Source organism: Elgaria multicarinata, chromosome 1, assembly GCF_023053635.1.
Source record: "Elgaria multicarinata webbii isolate HBS135686 ecotype San Diego chromosome 1, rElgMul1.1.pri, whole genome shotgun sequence".
Taxonomy (NCBI): domain Eukaryota; kingdom Metazoa; phylum Chordata; class Lepidosauria; order Squamata; family Anguidae; genus Elgaria; species Elgaria multicarinata.
Window position 1 is genome coordinate 217,074,845 of NC_086171.1, and position 23,677 is coordinate 217,098,521.

Sequence of the window (23,677 nt, forward strand, 5' to 3'; positions counted from 1 at the left end):
TTTTGCTGGTCTTGACATAGAAAAGTGAGGTTTCTTCCCAGCTCAGGAGAAGTCTCCTAATAGCCAGGCCTGACACTCAAAGAAGAAGGGTGTCCATGATGCAAAGCTATCATCCCTCTGGCCTGGCCGTTGTTTCTCAGACTTAAATCCCTTGACCTCTTGCCCCCCCCCTTTGATCCTGTTTTCAATTTACTTTAAAGTTATGGACTGTCTGCCCAGGGGAAAGTCAACAGAAAAATCTGGTCAACAGCATGTTAATTTTTTACCTGCTAGTTTGAGCTGAGAGGAAGGAAAGATTGTTGATTTGATTCCCAGCGAGAACACTTGGTAGAGCCAGGACTCTTGTCGTAGTCTAGATTTTAATCATTAAGCTCTAGTTTTGGGCATAAAAGCACCACCCAGAGAACCCCAAATTTAGGACTCTTTGACCCAAAGAAGCTTCACTTCCTCTCACAAGAGTAATCTTGTGATCGCCTTTGCCTCCTCTTTCTCCTCCTCCTCCTTTCTGGAGGCTCCGCACTGCCTCCAACTTCATTGAATCCCAGACTGGGCAGATATAGACAGGTAAGAACCCCCTTACTAACTTCTTCCCCACAAGTCCATTAGCTTGCCAGACCCCCCCTCTCCCTTCATTACCTCCCTTCCCCAGCTTTTCTCTGCTCCCTTTTCTTCCTCTCCCTCAGGCTTGTGAGTCTCCAGAGAGCAGCTTGCTAGCGGACTCTCTTTGCTCACAAGCTCAGCCACCGGCCTCCTTCACTGCCAGGCCCCCCACTGATCTCCCTCCTTTTCTTTGCTGCCAAGACTTCGTCTCTCCACCCCCCACAACCTGCAAGTCAGTTGCAATGAACCATTGCTTTCAATGTGCCTGACTTAAGAATTAGAACTGCTGGTTTGTTTGAAAAAAAAGTTAACCTTATAATAATGTCTTCCGTTGCCAAATCCAGTGAATCACTCAAGGTGCTATGATTTGGGGTGCTCAGGGCTCAATCTTGAAAGATCCCTTCAAGTGCCAAGGTTGCAGATCTGAGGGTGTGCACTAAGGACACTTGCTAAGGAGTAAGCCCAGTAAGCCCTTCTCCTTTGAGTTACATCATCATCATCATCATCATCGAATCATAGAATAGTTGAATTGGAAGGGGCTTATAAGGCCATCGAATACAACCCCCTGCTCAATGCAGGAGTCCACCTCAAAGCATACCTATAGACTCATAGAACAGTAGAGGAATCATCATCATTATCATCATTATTATTATTTTATTATTATTATTTATTTATATAGCACCATCAATGTACATGGTGCTGTACAGAGTAGCAAGACCCTGCCGCATAGGCTTACATTCTAATAAAACCATAATAAAACAATAAGGAGGGGAAGAGAATGCAAACAGGCACAGGGTAGGGTAAACAGGCACTGGGTAGGGTAAAACTAACAGTATAAAGTCAGAACAAAATCAAGTTTTAAAAGCTTTAGGAAAAAGAAAAGTTTTTAGCTGAGCTTTAAAAGCTGCGATTGAACTTGTAGTTCTCAAATGTTCTGGAAGAGCGTTCCAGGCATAAGGGGCAGCAGAAGAAAATGGACGAATTTTCTTCCATTTTCTTCCATCACCATCACCACCATCATCACCATTGTCGCTTTGCAGATGTCATCTGGTTGTAACCATTACAAAAGCCCTGTAAAATATGTAGGTCAGTATTATCAAGTCCCTCTTGAGGGTGACATGAACTGAGGCTGATAGGACGGCGATCTCATGGAAGAAGAGATGAGATTCAAAGCAGGGGCTTCCCAATGCCAATATTTTAGTCATCACAGGTCCTCAAGTGGATTTCTACACGTCCTCCGGACTTCTCCAGGTCCCCTTGCCGAACATTGTCTAGAAAGCAGGCCCAGAATGCAAGGGAGGCAACAGGCAGAAATCCATCCTTCCCAGCTTCCTCTGCCTGACTCCAGGGGAGCCTTCGGACTTCTCAGCAGCAGGGCCTGCTTTCCTTGAGTTCACTGCTAACATGAGGAATGTCACCGGAAGACAGGATCAAAACGGGGCGCAAAGACCTCTGGCCACCCTAGCCAACAGGAAAGGCGAAGGAGGATATCGATCATACACACTGTTGTATGGGGCACAGGAACTTAGGGCGCTGCCTTATATTGAGTCAGACCATTGGCCCATCTAACCCAGTATTGTCGACACTGACTGGCAGCCATGGCTCCCCAGGGATTCAGACAGGATTCTTTCCCTTGCCCTACCTGGAGGAGTTGAGATCAAAGCAGAGACCTCCTGCAATGCAGTTGCTCCATCACACTGAGTTCTACCCCCTTTCCCTCTCGCATTTCCCATTCTTCTTGAGGGTGGATGTGCCGAAAGTGAATGCTTAAAATAAACCACCCCGTTTCTCTCCTTGCTTAGGGTGCCCTCGTGATCTGTGTCTGAACCCGAGGATCTCTCATGCACAGAGGTCTCTGGAGCAAGAAGGAAAAAGAGGCCAGCCAGCAAGAATTAGCCTTTGTGTTCCGCCCACAGAGCTTTTCCTATTAGGCAGAAAATAAATGTAATAAATGAATGAAATAAATGAATGAATGAAGAAGCCCCCAATCTAACTCCCTCGTTGTTCTAAATTGATTCCAGTGGATTCCTTCCCATATGAATATCTTGACCTCATCTGCAATGCACATCCCTAGTGTGTGGAACTGGGCGCACACACGCACAGTCTCTGCAATCTATGAGTTCAAGGTGCTTCCAGAGGGAGGGCTCCTAGCAGCGCCAATGGAAAGGCATTGGGCAGCTATTCTGCCTTTTTCTTTCCCGACTGATCTTTTTTTTGGGATAAACACATGAGTGTTATGAACTGAAGACATCATCTGGACTCCCCAGTCATTCTGTGAATGAGGCAGTGTGACAACGTTGCCACAATAAGTGCCTCATTTGGAAACACCCAAGTGTGAATAATTTCATCACTGCCACGTTCTTTGGAATGTGATTAGTTCAGTACAAGGCAAGGCAGCATGATCTTTTTAAGGCTCCAGGGACAGGTGGAGAACATCCCAAAGGATTCTTAAAGGCCCTGGTTGAAAAGGAACTTTGCGGTCTCTGATCATGTCTGACTAGTTTCTGGGAACACTTCCTCAAAAAGCATTGTGCAGATCATAGTCATAGAATCATAGAATAGCAGAGTTGGAAGGGGCCTACAAGGCCATCGAGTCCAACCCCCTACTCAATGCAGGAATCCACCCTACAGCACCCCTGACATCCCCCCTCCCTCAGCAAATGTTATTGGAGCTCCCATCAGCGCCATCAACTTGGCCAATGTTCAGGGACATTGGGAGTTGTGGTCCAACATCTCGAAGTTCGTAGTTTTCCCACCGTTGGTGTAGCAAAACTTTATTTTTGTATAGTCTCTTCTCCCCACCTCCACTCCAGTTGTATTTTCTTGCTTTACTTAAAGTTTCCTCAGCATTATATTTGGGTGGGTGGGTGGAGGAGTTGGAGAGTTTATGAGAAGCTTTGGGAAGGGGAAGCTTTCCACTATATTCATGGTCTTGATTTCATCTCTATATTGCCCAACAGCTGAAGCTCTCTTGACAGTTTACAATGATTAAAAACCATTAAAAGCCTTTATACAAAATGTAAAACCTTTTATAGACAAACATATAAACAGAAAGAACACACACACAGTCTAAAATAATAATAATAATAATAATAATAATAATAATAATAATAATAATAATTTTTTAACCTACCTCTCCCTTTGGGTCGAGGCGGGGAACAACATTAAGTATAATAGTATATCTAAAAGAATTTCAAATAATCAGCAGTAAGACAAATCCAGGACCTGAGGAAACTTTGGGGGTGCAATGGGTCCTTGTGTCAGCATGAGCCCAAGCTTAAGGAATTAATTTGAGCCTAATCCAAATCATGACAGAATTAGCTCGGTTGCGAAGAGCTCCTTCGATCACAAACCTCCCACATGTGTGATTGGGGTGGAGGATTTCAAGGGAGAGGGTCTGGCTTCCAGGCCGGTGTGTTCCAGGGATCCAGGTGTGCCAGGGATTTGTGGCACCTCTTATATCAATAACTGACCACTGCAGGAAATACATTATATGATCATTCCCTACTTAGACGCTGGACAGTAGCCTCTGTTACAATCCTGAGGGCCCTGAAGTTGTATTTTTCATTGCCTAGATCTGCAGGAAGTGGTGTAGTTAGATCTGATGTCATCTCCAATAGATGGCACTCAAGGATACGGTGTAGTATTTGGTACTACAAAGCACAATGTGTGTGGCACTTGCTTGACAGACGATAATAAGATGAAAAAACAGTTCTGCAATGTCTAAATTTCAACACCGGATGAAACAATGAAGAAAGAGGCCGGAGCAACAAGGGATGCAGTCACATGGCTGCAAGAAAGGCAAATGCTATTTTGGGCTGCATTAATAGAAGTATAGCTTCCAAATCGCGTGAGGTACTGGTTCCCCTCTATTCGGCCCTGGTTAGGCATCATCTAGAGTATTGCGTCCAGTTCTGGGCTCCACAATTCAAGAAGGATGCAGACAAGCTGGAGCGTGTTCAGAGGAGGGCAACCAGGATGATCAGGGGTCTGGAAACAAAGCCCTATGAAGAGAGACTGAAAGAACTGGACATGTTGAGCCTGGAGAAGAGAAGATGGAGGGGAGACGTGATACCACTCTTCAAATACTTCAAAGGTTGTCACACAGAGGAGGGCCAGGATCTCTTCTCGATCCTGCCAGAGTGCAGGACACGGAATAACGGGCTCAAGTTAAAGGAAGCCAGATTCCAGCTGGACATCAGGAAAAACTTCCTGACTGTTAGAGCAGTACGACAATGGAATCAGTTACCTAGGGAGGTTGTGGGCTCTCCCACACTAGAGGGCTTCAAGAGGCAGCTGGACAACCATCTGTCAGGGATGCTTTAGGGTGGATTCCTGCCTTGAGCAGGGGGTTGGACTCGATGGCCTTGTAGGCCCCTTCCAACTCTGCTATTCTATGATTCTATGGTCCTTAACCACTGTGGCTTAGCGTGTCATCTGGACAGGGTCAGTGTCCTTTGTCTCCACCAAGTACACATTGTCTACTGTCTTCTCCCTTGATTAGAAATCTCCACTCAAGGGGACTAAATTGACCTAGATTTCCACTCGCTGGAAATCTAGGTCGCTAGAGCAGACCAGGGCCAGACCTACACCAAGCAGGATATGACACTTTGAAAACAGTTTGGAAACTGCCTATGGCGCACGTGTCCTGGGCCCCAACAGTTGTCACTACTGTTATAAACCATTTAAAACAGTAGTCTAGATCAGTGGTTCCCAAACTTTTTCAGGTCACCGCCCCCTTGGTTCCACAAACTCATGCCCAGTTCCCCCCTACCCTACACTATAAAAATCATTATTCAGAATAATGGTTTTCAACGACCCACCAAGGAAGATAATAACAATAAAATTCAAAACAGTAACAATTAATTGAATACTTTATTCAAAATCCAATTGGTGTGCCCTGCCATGCTGGCTGCAAACAGAGGCGTTCGCTCTCGTTTCCCTCCCTCCCTCGGCAAGCCTGGGGCAGGTGCTTCCCATTTAGAGGGGATTCTAGGAGTTGAAGGATTTTTTCTGTCTAAACATGCATAAAATTGTGCCTTTAACTTATCATGTCACACTAGCATGAGTACAGGAATCAAATAGGATTTCCTTCTTCAGTGGAACACACTTACTTAGAAGTAAGCACCATTTTGTTATAGGAAAGGATAATGTATTTTAATTAAAAATTTAAAATAATTACCTGCCACCTGGTACAGAGTTTTCTTATGGAAAATCTGGCTGGGACTGAAGTAGAGGGGCACTAATTTTACTGTACTTATTGTCTTTAAATATGGTTAAATATCCCATAGTTACCTTGCTGTTCTATTTCTACAATTCATTTTCTCCTGTCTTTTCTTCACCCTCTCTTCGTTTTCAGGCTGAATCCTATGCACATTTACCTCAGAGTAAGTTCTATTGATCTCAGTGGGGCTTACTTCTGAATAGACATACTTAGGATTGTGTTGCAGCTCTGTTTTTATGGTGACACAAGATACACACATACCATGTTTACCAAAAGAACGCTTGAAAAAAGGGTGCTGGACACCCTGAAATAAGCAAGGGCAGATAGGAATGGTTTCAGCAAGCATTCTGGAAAAAAGTGCTGCTGAATCTTCTTTAGCCATGAAGGACCTGGGAAATTGCAATTCTCTCTCCCTCCCCCTTTTCTTTTCTCTCCCAATCCTGTTGTAGTCCAGATTTTTTGGGGGGTGGGAGCACACACACAGACACACAGCATCTCTCTCTCTCTCTCTCTCTCCAACCCCTCCCTCCAAGCCCCCCCTCACTCTCTCCAACCCCCCCTTCCCCCAAGCCTCACAATAGCTGCCGGGCTGATTAGGACAGGAAGGCAGCAGCTCAGAGGGGAGATGCCCCCAATCTGCAACTCCTGACAGGGGAAGGGAGCCTGGTGATGCCTTGCAGCAGCACAAGCAGTCCTGCTCCCCACCCAGCCTGCCGGCTGACTGCTGTTCTTGGCATCCACATGCTCCTTCCTCTCCGCCACATGGCTGCTGCTCCCGCCTTGTGCAGCAACTATCGCAAGAGGTCTTCCGGGGCAGCTTGTAGGAGGGAGCAGCTCTGGCCGAGGGAGCGAGCGAGCGAGTGGGCGGTGGTGGCTCCAGCAGGAAAGAAGCCCTGGGCCCTCCTAGGCAGGAGAAGAGTGGGAGAGCAGCTGAATTCGCTGCTGTTTCCTGCTCTGCTGCCTCCTGTCGGCGCTTCCCCCACCCCCTACTTCTGGTAGGGCTGCTGTGGGCTTGAGATAGGAGGAGAGAGCGGCTGCGTGAGTGAGAAAGTCCTTCCTGAGCAGGAGCGGTGTGGGGAGAGCAGCTGAATTTGCCGCTCTTTCCTGCTTGGTCCCTGGGTTTTAGGACCTTCTGGAGAGACCACCTCGAAGGGCCCCCTGCCGCCCCTTTGCCTGTTAGCACCCCCTGCCAGCACCCCCCCTGCCGTCCCTTTGCCTCTTAACACCCCCCTATGCAATCCCACCGCCCCCAAGGGGGCAATACCGCCCACTTTGGGAACCACTGGTCTAGATCCTGCCCAGTAGTTGAGTCACGCTCTCTCTTGTGTTTTCAATGAGTCTTTCTATTTTGACTGGCTGCAGAAGCAGTTGGGGCAAGCTAGCCAGGGCTTATAAAAGTAGCCAGTTTTATGAGGGAGCTCCAGTGACAAAGCATCAAGATAAAAAAGAACTTAAGCACATGTACAAATTAAGCACCCATGCAAATTTAGCAACAAGGCAAGGAGACCAGAGGAGTCTGTCAGGAATTGACTTAGCAGAGATTAAGCAGTAACACAGCAACTTTATATACATTTCATACATGGTATTGCACACAGTTTCATCAGCCAATTATTTAATTAACAGATGAGTTAGGAGGCCTTGACATTTTACAGTCCAGGAAGGGATCTACACTAGTCAAGTTAGAAAGTGTCTTGCCATTTTTAAGTGTGGATTTGGTAGTATTTCGCCACATGACATTCAGTTTGAGACGTTTTATTGTTGTCTGTTCTCTGTTTTTTATTTTGAACTTCTCTGAAATAAGTCGTTCTATGTGGTATGATGTGGCCGATTTCATCGTATTAAATGGGTTTCCTGCAATTCTTAATTAGCCAATTGTATTCCTGGAGCCGTTTTTTCCCGCAAGCCTCTTTTTTGCAGGCTTTTTTTAGTTTCAGTTTTGAGAGGCTGCTTCCTGGTTTGTTTGCCAGTGGAGAGAATGGGAAGTGGGAGGGGAAATTGGCAGACGGGGAAAAAGAACAAACGAATTTGTTTTCTTAGTATGGCCAAAAGGAATGCATTCCCAAGGAAAGAGAAAAATAAGTAAACGTTTTAAAAACTGCTACCTTTTAAATCGTTCAAAAACAAAATGTTCAATGACTATAAAAACAACGTTTCATGTACTAGTGTAGATCTGGTTTAGTACTCAACAAAAAGTTAAGGATATATATACAGTGAAACCATAATATTTAATATACAAAAATAAAATAAAGATTAATGATGATATTGTATTAAAAGTGCAATAACAGATTGCACAGACCAATGTACAGCTAAAATAGGGTGACCCTATGAAAAGGAGGACAGGGCTCCTGTATCTTTAACAGTTGCATAGAAAAGGGAATTTCAGCAGTTAATATTGTGGAAGAACGCTATAAATTTTGCCAGCGGGGACAGAAAGAAGGAGAAACTACAGATCAATATATTGCTGCTTTGAGGGAAATGGTTGTTTCTTGTAATTTTGAAGATATAGCAGAGGAATGATTCGGGATCAGTTGGTGGAGAAGACAATGATGCCTTGCATCAGACAACACCTGTTGCTAGAAACTGATCTTAACTTCACTCCCCTTTGAAAATACGCAGGGATTCAACCTTTTCAAATGGCTTAGGTCATAGTGTTTAGCCCCCATATTCAGTGGGGTCATGTCTGCATCTGGCCGCCACACATAAAAGTTGAACCACTACAAAACAATGTTGCCAACTTATGGAGGCAGTCCTGGGGATGCTGTGGTCAACCGTATCAAAAGCAGGTGAGAGATCGAGAAGAATGAACCCAGTCACACTCTTCCTGCCCCTCTCCTGACAATAGTCATCTGTCAGGATGACCAAGTCCAATCCCATTCAAAAATTGGGCTTGAACCTAGAATGGAATGGTTCCAGTACTGATGTGTAACACCTGTAGAGAATCGAGGATCCAGAGATTGTGCAAATGTCCAGTTTTTTCTTCTTCTTCCAGGGCTTAACCCTCTGTGAGTAAATTTTCCAGCCCTGACAGAGTCAACCCTTTCCTGTATTCTCCTAGAAAATAACTTTTCCAGGCAAGTAATAATAAAAAGAAACAGCTGTGCAGGAAGCCTCGGTAAAGGTACAGTTTAAAAGCTTCGTGTAGAAAAGAACACTTCGTGTAGAAAAGAACACTCTCTTCGTGAGAGAGTCCAGCACTGTTCAGTCATTCTCATCATGTGTAACCTCTACATATGAGGAAGTGAAGTCAGGATGAACTTCTTAACTCCAACACTCCTCTCCATTTTTGATGCTTTATGGAGGTGATGGTCTGTGATGGACAGCCTCCTCTATTCGTGGAAGTTTTCCCAACATCAAAATCAGGATTACCGTTAGCTAAGCATTTATAATACCATTTATAATATTGTCAGGAATTGACCTGTATAATATTGCCAGGATTCGATCATTTTTGTCTGTCTCTTCTGCCAAGATCTTGTTCATGCATTGGTTATTTCTCGGTTGGACTACTGCAACCTTCTTCTCACTGGCCTTCCTTCTTCTCACATCAGTTCTTTGGTTTCTGTTCACCACTCTGCTGCTAAGATCATCTTCTTGGCTCGCCGCTCTGACCATGTTACTCCACTTATGAAATCTCTTCATTGGCTTCCAATTCACCTCAGAATCCAATATAAACTTCTCCTGTTGACCTACAAAGCTTTTCACTGTCTAGCTCCTTCCTATCTTTCCTCTCTCATCTCACCCTATTGCCCCGCTCGTGCTCTTCGCTCCTCTGATGCCATGTTTCTGACCTGCCCAAGGGTCTCTACTTCCCTTGCTCGGCTTCGTCCATTCTCTTCCGCTGCCCCTTATGCCTGGAACGCTCTTCCAGAACATTTACGAACTACAAGTTTAATCGCAGTTTTTAAACCTCAGCTAAAAACTTTTCTTTTTTCTAAAGCTTTTAAAACTTGATTTCGATCTTACTTTTATACTGTTAGTTTTACTCTACTCTGTGCCTGTTTGGTGCATTCTCTTCCCCTTCTTATTGTTTTATTATGATTTTATTAGGATGTAAGCCTATGCGGCAGGGTTTTGCTATTTTATTGTTTTACTCTGTACAGCACCATGTACACTGATGGTGCTATATAAATAAATAAATAAATAAATAAATAAATAAATAAATAAATAAATAATAATAATCATATAGGTCCACTTACAAGAAAGCAGATTGAAGGCGTTGGGGAGAGGGTAGGATTGTCAACACTGTAATGATAAATTTTCTTTTCAAAAACCAGGGGAATTCAATGATTGAAAAACCTGCCAGTTTAAGAGCAGAGTTAGGCTATCACATGTTGGCTCAAGCCCCACAAAAATCTGTTTAATATCTACTCCTCAAATGAAGGACATCTAAACAGAGTTTCTCCTACAGGTGTGAGAACAGAAAGATGTGGAAGATGCTGGGACTTCTTCTCATCTGTGCCCTGCTGAGCCCCTCCCAAGGAAAAACACCTGCAATTAGGTCTATCTACAACCGAGCAGCAACACACAATAGTAAGGAAACCTAATGGATAATATTATAGGCTATTAGGGTGACCCTATGAAAAGGAGGACCGGGCTCCTGTATCTTTAACAGTTGCATAGAAAAGGGAATTTCAGCAGGTGTTATTTGTATATATGAAGAACCTGATGAAATTCACTCTTCATCACAACAGTTAAAGCTGCAGAAGCTATACTAGAGTGACCAGATTAAAAGAGGGCAGGGCACCTGCAGCTTTAACTGGTGTGATGAAGAGGGAATTTCACTAGGTTCTCCATATATACAAATGACACCTGCTGAAATTCCCTTTTCTCTACAACTGTTAAAGATACAAGAGCCCTGTCCTCCTTTTCATAGGGTCACCTTATTTAATATTATGTCACTGCCCCGTCCTCACGTCCCTAGATGAAGAATATTACCTCTGAGGGAGTCAACTGCTCAGCGACACAGTCCAGAAATATTTAGGGTTGCGTATTTGTGTATGAGGAGATGCTGGGAAAGGAGATGCATATGAAGATGGCAGATTCCATGTTAGACATAATCGAGAAAGGAATTTTAAATTAGACTGCCAACATTATCCCCTCCTCATAAGAAAAAATCTATGGTTTGACCAAACTTGGAATACTGTGTACAGTTCATGTCACTGCACCTAAAAAAGGATATTGTTGAGTTAGGAAAGGTACAGAAAAAGTTAACTAAAATGATCACAGGCCCAGAGCAACTCCCCTATAAGGGAAGGTTAGAGCATCTAGGCCTGTTTAGCTTGGAACAGTGGAGAGGTGATAGAGGTGTGCAATATTATTGTATACCTCTATCATGTCTCCCCCTCTCAAAATACTAGAGCCAAATTTATTTATTTATTTATTTATTGCATTTGTATACCGCCCCATAGCCAAAGCTCTCTGGGCGGTTCACATGAAGTCATCCCATGAAGTTGATTGGTGGGAGTTTCAGGACAGATAAAAGGAAGGACTTTTTTACCCAGTGCATAAATTCACTTCCTCAAGGTGTAGTGATGCCCCCCCCCAATCTGGATAACTTTAAGGATGTTAGATAAATTCACAGAAGGCTTTTGATGGCTACTAGTCCTGGCTCTGTGCTACTTTCAGGGCCTTGCTAGACCTACCTGATAATCCGGCCGGGAGTCGGGGTGACGGCGTGCTACAGCTAGTGCGCGCCGTCACCCTTTTCCACATGTAAGACGTGATGGGGCAAGGGGAAGCCCTGTTGCGTCCGCCATTTTTTTTTAATTAAAGGGCCATGTGCGCAGGAGCACGCTGCCAGAGAAGGTAAGTGTTTTTAAAAATAAATATAGGGTCCACGCTCCCCCTGCCCCTGATTCCCCCACACAATGCCTGATGCCCCCCTGCCCGCTCACTCGCCCGTCCTCCCCCCTCCCCGATGCCCTGTCCCCCATCCTTCTTTTCCCCTTCCCCGATGCCCGATGCCCTGTCCCCCATCCTTCTTTCCCCCCCACCCCGATGCCTCAGGCCGGGGCTGCAGAAAAGTCGGGCCATAAGCGAATCCGCTTATCCCGGCTTAAGGGAGGTCTTAGCCCGGCCTGACCCCAGAATCCCCTGTGCGTCATCTGGATGCACAGGAGGGAGACCAGGCCTCGACTAGCAATGGCCTCAGTATCAGAAGCAGTATGTCCATGTACACCAGTTGCTGGGGAATGTGGGTGGGAGGGTGCTGTTGCACTCATGTCCTGCTTGAGGTTTCCCATGGCTAGGTGATTGGCCAGTGTGTGAACAGAATGCTGGAATGGACTAGATAGCCCCCTGGTCTGATCCAGCATGGCTCTTCCTATGTTGTCACTGGAGTTGCAGCAGTTGACTTACTGGTTGCTGAAGTCCACCCATATGTAGTAATCTCTTCCTTTCACTTGATCTCATGGATGTTTCTGTTCCAGTTATGCTATCTGGAACACTGCATGATGGGCTCCTCCAGAATCTCTTGAAAGAACGCATTGTGCTTCCAGACATTAATATTGGAGGTCTGCTTGGTCCAGGTGGTAAAATCAGTGGGTAAGTGGAGAACAGAGATTGTGAAATGGGGGATGGCTGGATTGTACTTGGGGTCTTTGAAGGCCCTGTCTCTGTACTAGTGATGGGGCTTGCAAGATGCTATGACTAATGCATCATTCAAGGCCTGGTGGGACAAGATCTGAGGGTTTCCTTCAATGCAAGTGTCTATTTTAATGTACCCTTCAGTCGTCTCTTCTGGCTAGAAAACTGTGTCACAATTGTGGAGTTTGTTTCAGCCACGCCTGCTGCCTAGGCTATCTCCTCTGTCTCATTGTCTTCCATCCTTTCTCTTCAGGATAAAAATTGCCAGTGTCCAACTTACTGGTTACTCATTGGTGTTTAGGCCAGAAATAAATGGTGGTGATGTGATTGCCGACATAAAGCTGGAGATCACTGGCAATGCGTGAGTATTGTGATTCAGCAGTTTCCAGAGTGGAAGTGAGTAAGCAGATGTTGGCAAAGGAAGGCAATGTGCCAGTCTAGGTGGGATCTTGTCCAGCTATCTAAAGTTGTGCTAGTTGATTTCCTTATTAGACAAAAGTAATTTATGACCACAATAATTGACTTCTTGTGCCCATTCCAGAAGGTTCCAGGGATGTTTAAAATACTCTAGGTAATGTTTAAAATGGATCCTCAAATGCCAGTATTCAACCCCCTGAAACACACTACCTCTTCTCTTGCCTTACCCTTTGAGCATTTCAGGTTGTAGGGAGCACAAGCGATGCTTCAGGGATGCTTTAGGGTGGATTCCTGCATTGAGCAGGGGGTTGGACTAGATGGCCTTGTAGGCCCTTCCAACTCTGCTGTTCTATGATTCTATGAAATACTTGAAAGGTTGTCACATAGAGGAGGGCCACGATCTCTTCTCAATGATCCCAGAGTGCAGGGCATGGAATAACGGGCTCAAGTTAAAGGAAGCCAGATTCCAGCTGGACATCAGGAAAAACTTCCTGACTGTTAGAGCAGTATGACAATGAAACCCATGACCTACGGAGGTGGCGGGCTCTCCCACACTAGAGGCATTCAAGAGGCAGCTGGACAACCATCTGTCAGGGATGCTTTAGGGTGGATTCCTGCATTGAGCAGGGGGTTGGACTAGATGGCCTTGTAGGTCCCTTCCAACTCTACTATTCTATGGTTCTATGATTCTATGTGCAAGGATTGGATTGGAAGCAGGTTTTTTCCCTTTAAGAATCCAGCCTCGATGGATGCTGGATCAGACCAAGGGTCCATCCAGTCCAGCACTCTGTTCACACAGTGGCCGACCAGCTGTCGACAAGGAACACACGAGCAGGACATGAGTGCAACAGCACTCCCCCACCCATGTTCCCCAGCAACTGTTCTATATAGGTTTACTGCCTTCCCTTCCCTTATTCATGATTATTTTATTTATTTATTTATTTATCACATTTTTATTCCGCCCAATAGCCAAACCTCTCTGGGCGGTTCACAAAAATTAAAACCATGAAAAGCATAATAAAACAACCAACAGTCTAAAAACACAAATACAAAATACAATATAAAAAGCACAACCAGGATAAAACCACACAGCAGGAATTGATATAGATTGAAATAAGAAATTAAAACAGCAAAGTTAAAATTTAAGTTAAATTAGGTGTTAAAATACTGAGAAAATAAAAAGGTCTTCAGCTGGCGAGGAAAGGAGTACAGTGTAGGCCCCAGGCAGACCTCTCTGGGGAGCTCGTTCCACAGCCGGGGTGCCACAGTGGAGAAAGCCCTCCTCCTAGTAGCCACCTGCCTCACTTCCTTTGGCAGGGGCTCACGGAGAAGGAGCCCTGTGGATGATCTTAAGGTCCGGGCAGGTACATACGGGAGGAGTGTTCCTTCAGATAACTTGGCCCCAAACCGTTTAGGGCTTTGAATGTTAGTACCAGCACTTTGAATCGGGCCCAGACCTGGACTGGCAGCCAATGAAGTTGTAAAAGGACTGGCGTAATGTGATCTTGCCAGCCAGTCCCTGTTAGTAACTGTGCTGCCCTGTTTTGTACCAGCTGAAGCTTCCGGACCGTTTTCAAAGGCAGCCCCACGTATAACGCATTGCAGTAATCCAAACGAGAGGTTATCAGAGCATGGATCACTCTAGCTAGGCTATCTCTGTCCAGGTAAGGGCGCAGTTGGTATATCAGCCTAAGCTGATAAAAGGTGCTCCTTGCCACTGAGTTCACCTGTGCCTCAAGTGACAGTTCTGGATCCAAGAGCAGCCCCATACTACGGACCCGATCCTTTAGGGAGAGTGCAACCCCGGGTGCCTGGATGCTCTGCATAAAGGGGTGTCAAGACACAAAATCTCAGGGGTTCATGGGAGATGGAGTTCACCTTTTGGAATGCTTAAATGAAGCCTATCTCTATTCACTGAACAGGATGTCAGAGAAGACAGTGAGAGTTCTAGTTTTGTATTGAAGTCAGCCGTAGTAAAGAGCTGCTTTTGATCCAGCTAACTCACCTTTGCCCTCCCATCTCCCCTGGGAGCATGATGGGAACCGTAGTTTGCCACTGATAGTGAGGACATAGGAAAGAGGGAAAACAAGGGAAATGCCAGGCCACCTGAAGACCTTTTTATTCTCCCAACATTTTAACAATCTATAAATTTTAAATAACATGGTTTTAAATTTGTAATTTTGCATTGCTTCTGTTTTTATCTGGTTGAGCTTTTATATTGTATTTTATATTATGGTTTTATACTGTTGTTTTATACTTTGAATGGTTTTAATTTTTGTGAACCACCCAGAGAGCTCCGGCTATTGGGCGGTATAGAAATGTAATAAATAAATAAATAAACAAGGGCTGAGTGTTTTAATGAGACTGAAAAAACTGGGCATGTTTAGCCTGGAGAAGAGAAGTAGGGGAGACATGATAGCAGTCTTCAAATACTTAAAAGGTTGTCACACAGAGGAGAGCCAGGATCTCTTCTCGATCCTCCCAGAGTGCAGGACACGGAATAACGGGCTCTAATTAAAGGAAGCCAGATTCCAGCTGGACATCAGGAAAAACTTCCTGACTGTTAGAGCAGTATGACAATGGAATCAGTTCCCTAGGGAGGTGGTGGGCTCTCCCACATTAGAGGCCTTCAAGAGGCAGCTGGACAACCATCTGTCAGGGATGCTTTAGGGTGGATTCCTGCATTGAGCAGGGGGTTGGACTTGATGGCCTGGTAGGCCCCTTCCAACTCTGCTATTCTGTGATTCTATTTATTGCCATTTGATGTGGTGCAATTTTGGCTATGTATTCTTGAAGTGTAAGAGCTGCACCACAACTGGAACATTGTGATGGAGTGGATTGGTACATGCTTGTGTGTGTTTAGTTTGCTTGGAGCCTCTTCTTTGATCAAAATCTCACTGGAACTGAAGTCCAAAGTTACAGCTGGACTTGCAAACTTTTCAGAAGGTACCTATGATGTTATCATTCATGGATGTGATTGTCAGTTTGGAGCCATTGACATCAGCATTTTGAGAAGGTGAGTACTGTCATATCCCTGATGTAATAGTTACAACCTTTGTTGTTTGTTGGTGTTAATCAGTGGTTGTGAATTTCTCTGTTCCTTGCATGCTGAGGAGTTCTTTGGAGGCCGGACACTGGTGTAGGAGATTCTGGCTCTGTTCAAATGCATCTGGTCTCATGTAGAAAAGCTATGTTTTTTTGTATTTTTTTTTGTATTTGACTCATTGTATTATCTATCTATCTATCTATCTATCTATCTATCTATCTATCTATCTATCTATTATCTATCTAATAGATAGATAATCTATCTATCTATTCTTTAATAAAAGACATTATACAATATGAGAGTGCAGTGCAGAAGAAACAATAGAGCAAAGAGAGACTGAAAGTTTACATCTACATCTTACTCAATTACCATCCACCATGAAGTCCACTTGATTTTTTTTCTTTGCACTCACTGTTTGTCTTCACTTTGAGGACAACCTGTTTCCTGCCGTCAGCTAGGAGCTAATTGTTGTGACTGGTTGGAACTTCTCCAGAAGGAGGTGGATCAGAACCAGCCCAGCCGTGGGTGGCAGGTTCAGCTGTATGGGGTTAGAGGCACACCTCCTGTTACCTGGGAACTGAAGGGTGGCCAGACTTTTCATCAGACACACCTGTGGCTGCCTAGGGTGAAAGCTTGAGTGGGGCCAACTGTGGTGAATGGGGTTCTTCTGAGTGGGAGTCAGGGTGTAAAGTTCAGTGGTTGGCCAAACCAGTAATTAGCCACAGGAGGGGTGTCTTTATCTTTAATGGACCCATGTTACCTTATTGCCCTAATTCGCCACCTTGGCCTTCTTGAGTGTATCTTGGCCAACTTGATTTACATCTGCTTGCTCCTTCGATTGATGTTGTCTGCATGGTGGCAGAGCACACCTGAGCTGTACTGTTAGTGTTGAGGAAGTCCTTATCAGCCAGGATGTGATTGTAGGAGGGCAGTGAAATAGGAAGGGGGAAGTATAATGGTATTTGTAGATAGCAGGTGGTTTGGTGTGATGGAGTGGGGAATTTTAGGGTGCTGGAAGACTTAGGTGGCTCTGTGTCTTCCCTCTCTTGGATCCCTTTCCCCTACCACAGGTTCTTCATGGCCTGGCCACAAATTCCTGCATTGAGTAGGGGGTTGGACTCGATGGCCTTGTTAGGCCTGTTCCAACTCTATGATTCTATGAAATCCATGATTTAATTGTGGATGAAGAAGCTGACCTGGTGTCCATCACCAAGATCAAGGTAGATGAACTGGGTGGTATATTTCTGACCCAGCTTTGTATCCTTGGACTCTCCATATAACACAGTTGCCATAATCCATAAAACCGCCATCCTGTTCACCAAGAAACTCCTCTTTTCTAGGACACTCTATGAGGGCCTGTACCTTGTGTTTGGGCAAAGAGACAGATTGGAATGATATTGGGGATGCTAGTTTGCTGCCTCCATTGCATCCTTGAGTAGCTGTCCTGCTGAGTTTCTCGGAGTGGTCTGGGGTTTGCTTTCATCTACTCCCACGAATGAGGCATTGGAGACTTTGGAGGCTCATTGTGATGTGTCTGCCAAACACTTTGAGCACAAAATCACTCACCTTCCTGCTGACTTGAACACCACTATTGCTGCAGTGTGTGCTGAAGTGCCCAGTGCACTGCACTGTCTTGTCCTATTTTGTGGGATCAGTTTCAGCTTTTGGAACCTGAGACATATACAAGATGTTTGCACCTGTGCAACCTGCCACATACCTTGCCATTCACGACTTCCTTGAGCTAGCACTGGAAGACTGACTGGATCACGGCATGCAGGTGTGGTTCCCTCCTGCCTTGAAGGATGTGGTGATGCAATTACTCTTGAAAACCACATTCCAGGACTCAGAGATTTATTCCAACTTTTGTCCCATGATAAATACCACTTTTTTGGATAAGGTACTCGAGGGAATGGCCACTCATTCTTCTACAGAAATGACAGTCATAAAGCAGCGACTTAAACAAGATTAATCTTATGTAAGTGGCTGCTTTATGGCTGCAATTTACGTAAAAGATCCTAGAGTATTGCGTCCAATTCTGGGCTCCGCAATTCAAGAAGGACGCAGACAAGCTGGAGCGTGTTCAGAGGAGGGCAACCAGGATGATCGGGGTCTGGAAACAAATCTCTATGAAGAGAGGCTGAAAGAACTGGGCCTGGAGAAGAGAAGATTGAGGGGAGACATGATAGCACTCTTCAAATACTTAAAAGGTTGTCCCACAGAGGAGGGCCAGGATCTCTTCTCGATCCTCCCAGAGTGCAGGACACGGAATAACGGGCTCAAGTTAAAGGAAGCCAGATTCCAGCTGGACATCAGGAAAAACTTCCTGACTGTTAGAGCAGTATGACAATGAAACCCATGACCTACAGAGGTTGTGGGCTCTCCCACACTAGAGGCCTTCAAGAGGCAGCTGGACAACCATCTGTCAGGGATGCTTTAGGGTGGATTCCTGCCTTGAGCAGGGGGTTGGACTCGATGGCCTTGTAGGTCCCTTCCAACTCTGCTATTCCATGATTCTAAGTGGGGGTGGGGTGACTAATCCGCCAGACTCCACACAAATATGCACACACAAACACTTACCTGTTGGACTCCTGCGACATCCAAAGTCCCAGCTGCAGGCACATTTGAATGAAACTGATTATCTGGAACCATTCCATTCTAGGTTCAAGCCCAATTTTTGGATGGGATTGGACTTGGTCATCCTGACAGATGACTATTGTCAGGAGAGGGGCAGGAAGAGTGTGACTGGGTTCATTCTTCTCGATCTCTCACCTGCTTTTGATACGGTTGACCACAGCATCCCCAGGACTGCCTCCATAAGTTGGCAACATTGTTTTGTAGTGGTTCAACTTTTATGTGTGGCGGCCAGATGCAGACATGACTCCACTGAATATGGGGGCTAAACACTATGACCTAAGCCATTTGAAAAGGCTGAATCCCTGCGTATTTTCAAAGGGGAGTGAAGTTAAGATCAGTTTCTAGCAACAGGTGTTGTCTGATGCAAGGCATCATTTTCTTCTCCACCATTTGATCCCGAATCATTCCTCTGCTATATCTCCAAAATTACAAGAAACAACCATTTCCCTCAAAGCAGCAATATATTGATCTGTGGTTTCTCCTTCTTTCTGTCCCTGCTGGCAAAATTTATAGCATTCTTCCACAATATTAACTGCTGAAATTCCCTTTTCTATGCAACTGTTAAAGATACAGGAGCCCTGTCCTCCTTTTCATAGGGTCACCCTATTTTAGCTGTACATTGGTCTGTGCAATCTGTTATTGCACTTTTAATACAATATCATCATTAATCTTTATTTTATTTTTGTATATTAAATATTATGGTTTCACTGTATATATATATATCTCCTTAACTTTTTGTTGAGTACTAAACCAGATCCACGCATAATAAATGGAACAGTCTTGTCCTTCCCGTTTCACTTTGCAGTTCGCTTCCGGCATCTGTGCTAAGCACAATACGGGAATCTATCACTTCAAACATAGACCGCCAGGTAAGGCCACGGCAACCAAGGATGTGGAAACATTAAGAAGAGAAAGATGTTTGCATGCACCAGCATTGGGTGTTGGTGCTGCGTTCTTCTTCCCACTGATGTTATGTAATGGCTATTTGGAGTCTTCAGATTCCGATGTACATCACTGTGGAAAACAGGATGCTGAACGAGATGTACCCACACTGGTCTGATCCATCTGTGGGAAAGGGCACTGGCCATTTACAAAGCCACAGATGCAGCACTTGAGGAGGAGAAGGTCCCAGAAGGACTCTCTTGGCCCGGCTTTAAACCTCGACCCGTTGCTCTGAGCTAGCCAAGGGGTGATTTGTCAGGACTCTAGGAGCAGGACCGCTCTCCGTGGTGGTGAATTTGAGCCTTCAGGCCCTGTAGTTGTATCCAAGGTTCTGAACCTGCTCTTCTCTGGAACCTCCTCAGCCACCTTCCATCCTGTGTCCCCTTCCCTGACCCATTGCCTTATAGGGATGATGGAATATTCTCACCTTAAAGGACATATTGTGAAAACCCAGTATAAACTAAGATATGGGGTGAGAGGGGTCGTCTACAGGCTCTGATTCTTCATAGAATCATAGAATAGCAGAGTTGGAAGGGACCTACAAGGCCATTGAGTCCAACCACCTGCTCAATGCAGGAATCCACCCTAAAGCATCCCTGACAGATGGTTGTCGAGCTGCTTCTTGAAGGCCTCTAGTGTGGGAGAGCCCACAACCTCCCTAGGTAACTGATTCCATTGTCGTACTGCTCTAACAGTCAGGAAGTTTTTCCTGATGTCCAACTGGAATCGGGCTTCCTGTAACTTGAGCCCGTTATTCCTTATCCTGCACTCTGGGAGGATCGAGAAGAGTTCCTGGCCCTCCTCTGTGTGACAACCTTTTAAGTATTTGAAGAGTGCTCTCATGTCTCCCCTCAATCTTCTCTTCGCCAGGCTAAACATGCCCAGTTCTTTCAGTCTCTCTTCATAGGGCTTTGTTTCCAGACCCCTGATCATCCTGGTTGCCCTCCTCTGAACATGCTTCTCATTCTTTATCCTGCAGATATGTCCTGTAATGACTGTTGTCTTGAATGGGGTGAAACAACTTGTATTGGCCACGATAAATGGTAAGATTTTTGCATCTGATTCCTTCCTGCACCTTCTAATTACTACAGTAAGTTCCACCCACAAATCATATCCTGTTACTCTCTCTTCACTTCTGTGAACAATCAGAAGTTCTGGGGATAGCAGTTACCAGAATTAGGCTTCCTCTGGAAAGGGAGTTTGACATATGCAAGTTGAGTTTGGGTGAAGATGAAGTGCAGATGAAGATGAAGTGCACTCCTACAAGCAAGAAATCAACTGCCCCACAGCTGAACTCCAAAAAAAGATCCATGCAGACCCCAGAGTTTCCCTACAAGCTACAATTAACAGCTCAGCTATATCAGCTTCTCTCCTGGCTTCAAACTGTCACTTGTTTCTTTCCCCCCAAATGCTTCTATTTTCTCCTACAGACACAGATCTACCCATGGAAAGTTCATATTTAGTTAAGAGGGATGAGTCACATTCTCCAAAATGTTTCTCAAGTTCTGAGGGGGCTTTTAAGTCAGGAATGGGCAACTGAGGCCTTAGCTAGACCAGGCTTGATCCTAGGGTGATCCCTGGGATTGTCCCTGTGTGTCCAGATGACGCACTGGGAATCCTGGGATCAGGGAGGGATCATCCCTCCCTTGCCCTGGGATAGAGCCCTACACTTTGGGCCCGCTTTTTCCACGGTCTCGGGCTGAGCCCAAGACCGCGGGACATGTGGCCCATTTCCACGGTTTGACTCAGCTCCACGTGATTACTCGCATGGAGCTGGGAGCTGCGCACGGGGTGCAGTGCTCCTCAGGAGCACTGTGCCCGTTGGGTTAGGATGGGGGAAGTGGGGAAAGCAGTTTTTTTTTTTTAAAAAAAACTTGCCTTCAGTGCACGAGTGTTCATGCGCTCTGTCTCCTTTAAAAATAATTTAAAATGGCGGGCGTGACGCCTCTTTTCCTGAGGTTGTCACGCCTCACGTGTAAACGGAGGAGGGATCTCACGTTAAACACAACACGAGATCTTCTCTCCTCCGTCCTGGATTAAACGGTAGGTCTAGTTAAGGCCTTATGGTCCTGCAGATGTTTTGGCCTGCAATTCTCATGCTTCCCAACGATTAGCTATGCTTGCTAGTGCTGATGGGAGTTATAGGCCAAAACATCTGGAGGGCCATGAGTTGTCCACCTATTTCCTAGACATTCTGTCCCATTGACATGCAAATCTGATGAAATCACCCCTGAGGGCCCTGAACCATCTTGGGCAGCTCGTCCTCTGCAGCCACCTGTTCCCTGGGGTTATCTGGTTCTGATGGTTCAGGCTCTTCCTCTGAGGATGACTCCATTGGATACATGATAGCTGGGACCATAACACCTGAGCAGCCTCAGGACCAGGGGCCGAATCCAGCCCACTTAGTATCTCAACCCAGCCTTCCCCAAATGTCCACACACTCTTCCCCTATCTCTGTCCCATTTCCAGTGACCACCAGTTTTTAGTGTTTTCCTGGATTTTGTACAAATCCTTTCCTATTGTAAAGGCTGAAATGCCTCTTCTAAGGTTGAGTTATGGACCATTGAGCTTTAAGCTAAAACATACTGGTATGTTTTGGCCCCATCACTTTTTCCTTTAGCCCTACCCACCACCAGATGCAGCTACTCCAACATGGAGTTTGGCCCTCAGGGGTTTGAACACCCCTGATGCAGAACATACAAGGTGGGTTGGGAATGGACGGAGCTGAGCCCGGCTTGACATGATGGTTCCCTGTGTTTCCATGTAGTGGATCTTCCCTTTGGCTCATATGGGACCCTGAAGTACCAGCTGGCAGAGTTGCCAACTATAACTGATACCTTTGTCGAATTTGATATATCTGTAAGTATCAGCCTGATATTTTACTGTGCCTTTAGCATAAGTATCTCTCTTAGGCCTTAGCCTAACGGCCGGGGAAGGCAGTGGCAAACCACCCCGCTATAAGGCCTGCCAAGAAAACGTCAGCGAAAGCTGGCGTCCCTCCAAGAGTCAGTAATGACTCAGTGTTTGCACGAGAGGTTCCTTTCCTTTCCTTTCTTTAGGCCTTAGCTAGACTGGGCTTTATCATGGGACACACAGGGGATCCTGGGATCAGGGAGGGATGATCCCTCCCTTGCCCCAGGATAGAGCCCTCCCCTTTGGGCCTGCTTTTTCCACAGTCCCAGGCTGAGCCCGATACCATGGAACGTGTGGCCCGTTGCTGCGGTTTGACCCGGCTCCACGCGATTCCTCATGCGGAGCCAGGAGCTGCGCCCATCACGGGTAGGGTGGGGAGGAGCTGGGAAATTAAGTTAAATTTAAAAAGAACCCTACCTTTAGCACAATAGCGTTTGTATGCTCCATCTTCTTTAAAAATAAAAATAAAATGGTGGGCACGATGCCTCTCTTCCTGAGGCCATCGCGCCTCACGTGTAAATGGAGGAGGGATCTTGTGTTATTTGTAATGCAAGATCTTCCCTCCTCTGTCGCGGACTATCAGGTAGGTCTAGCTAAGGCCTTAGTTTCCTCAACACACTTGCATTGGCATAATCCAGGCCATAGCTAGACCTAAGGTTTATCCCTGGATCGTCCAGGGGTGAGACCTGTTCATCTAGGTGACACACAGGGGATCCAGTGCTCAGGCAGGGGCGAACCCTGGATGATCCCAGGATAAACCTTAGGTCTAGCTGTGGTCCCAGTTTTTAAGGCAGAAGTGTCTGATCTTCCCTTTGTGAGGATCTAATAACTGACCGTGTACTCTTTCTTTCTAGGCTGATTTCGAGTTAGCGGAAGGGGGTCTCCTCTCCATCCCAAATGACACCGTCTTCATTAACCTGCCTTCCATTCAGAGCTATAGTTACTTTCAGAGTCTCCATCCGGCGTTCTTGAATATGGTGATGTCTGTCATAGGCAATATGGAACCTCAGGAGTTCAACTGTACCCTTGATGCGGTGGGTAGTCTCTGGGGCTGTGTGGCTTGGTAGGTAAGGAGAATGGCTAGAGCAAGGGTGGGGACCTCTGGCACATGGGCCTAATCCTGCCTGTGGAGGCTCCCCATGAGGCCTGTGTAGACTCTGTCTCCCCTGGAGTAAACATGAGCATAAATCAGCAACCATAGAATCCATAATTTTATAACACTGTACATATAACCATTTTCTTAGATAAGTATAACAGCAGGTTTTAATTCATAAAACCACCATCCTCTCATCTTGCAGCTGAGTGACAGATTTATTTCT

The 23,677-nt window shown here is 45.6% G+C and overlaps 1 protein-coding gene across 2 annotated transcripts in view; it reads left to right on the plus strand.

The window, feature by feature from the left end:
- Nucleotides 1-321: 321 nt before the first annotated feature.
- The window catches only part of LOC134413307 (uncharacterized), a 34,471-nt gene continuing 11,115 nt past the window's right edge, over nucleotides 322-23,677 (plus strand). Inside the window, exons 1-10 of one of the 2 annotated variants that reach the window (XM_063147471.1) lie at nucleotides 322-564; nucleotides 8,814-8,895; nucleotides 10,230-10,351; nucleotides 12,250-12,364; nucleotides 12,660-12,767; nucleotides 15,687-15,839; nucleotides 19,309-19,372; nucleotides 20,425-20,488; nucleotides 22,213-22,304; nucleotides 23,213-23,392. In XM_063147471.1, coding sequence (XP_063003541.1) covers nucleotides 10,246-10,351; nucleotides 12,250-12,364; nucleotides 12,660-12,767; nucleotides 15,687-15,839; nucleotides 19,309-19,372; nucleotides 20,425-20,488; nucleotides 22,213-22,304; nucleotides 23,213-23,392 — 882 coding nt within the window. In that variant the 5' untranslated portion in view covers nucleotides 322-564; nucleotides 8,814-8,895; nucleotides 10,230-10,245. The remainder of the gene's footprint in view (nucleotides 565-8,813; nucleotides 8,896-10,229; nucleotides 10,352-12,249; nucleotides 12,365-12,659; nucleotides 12,768-15,686; nucleotides 15,840-19,308; nucleotides 19,373-20,424; nucleotides 20,489-22,212; nucleotides 22,305-23,212; nucleotides 23,393-23,677) is intronic. The other variant, XM_063147470.1, reaches the window with a different exon arrangement.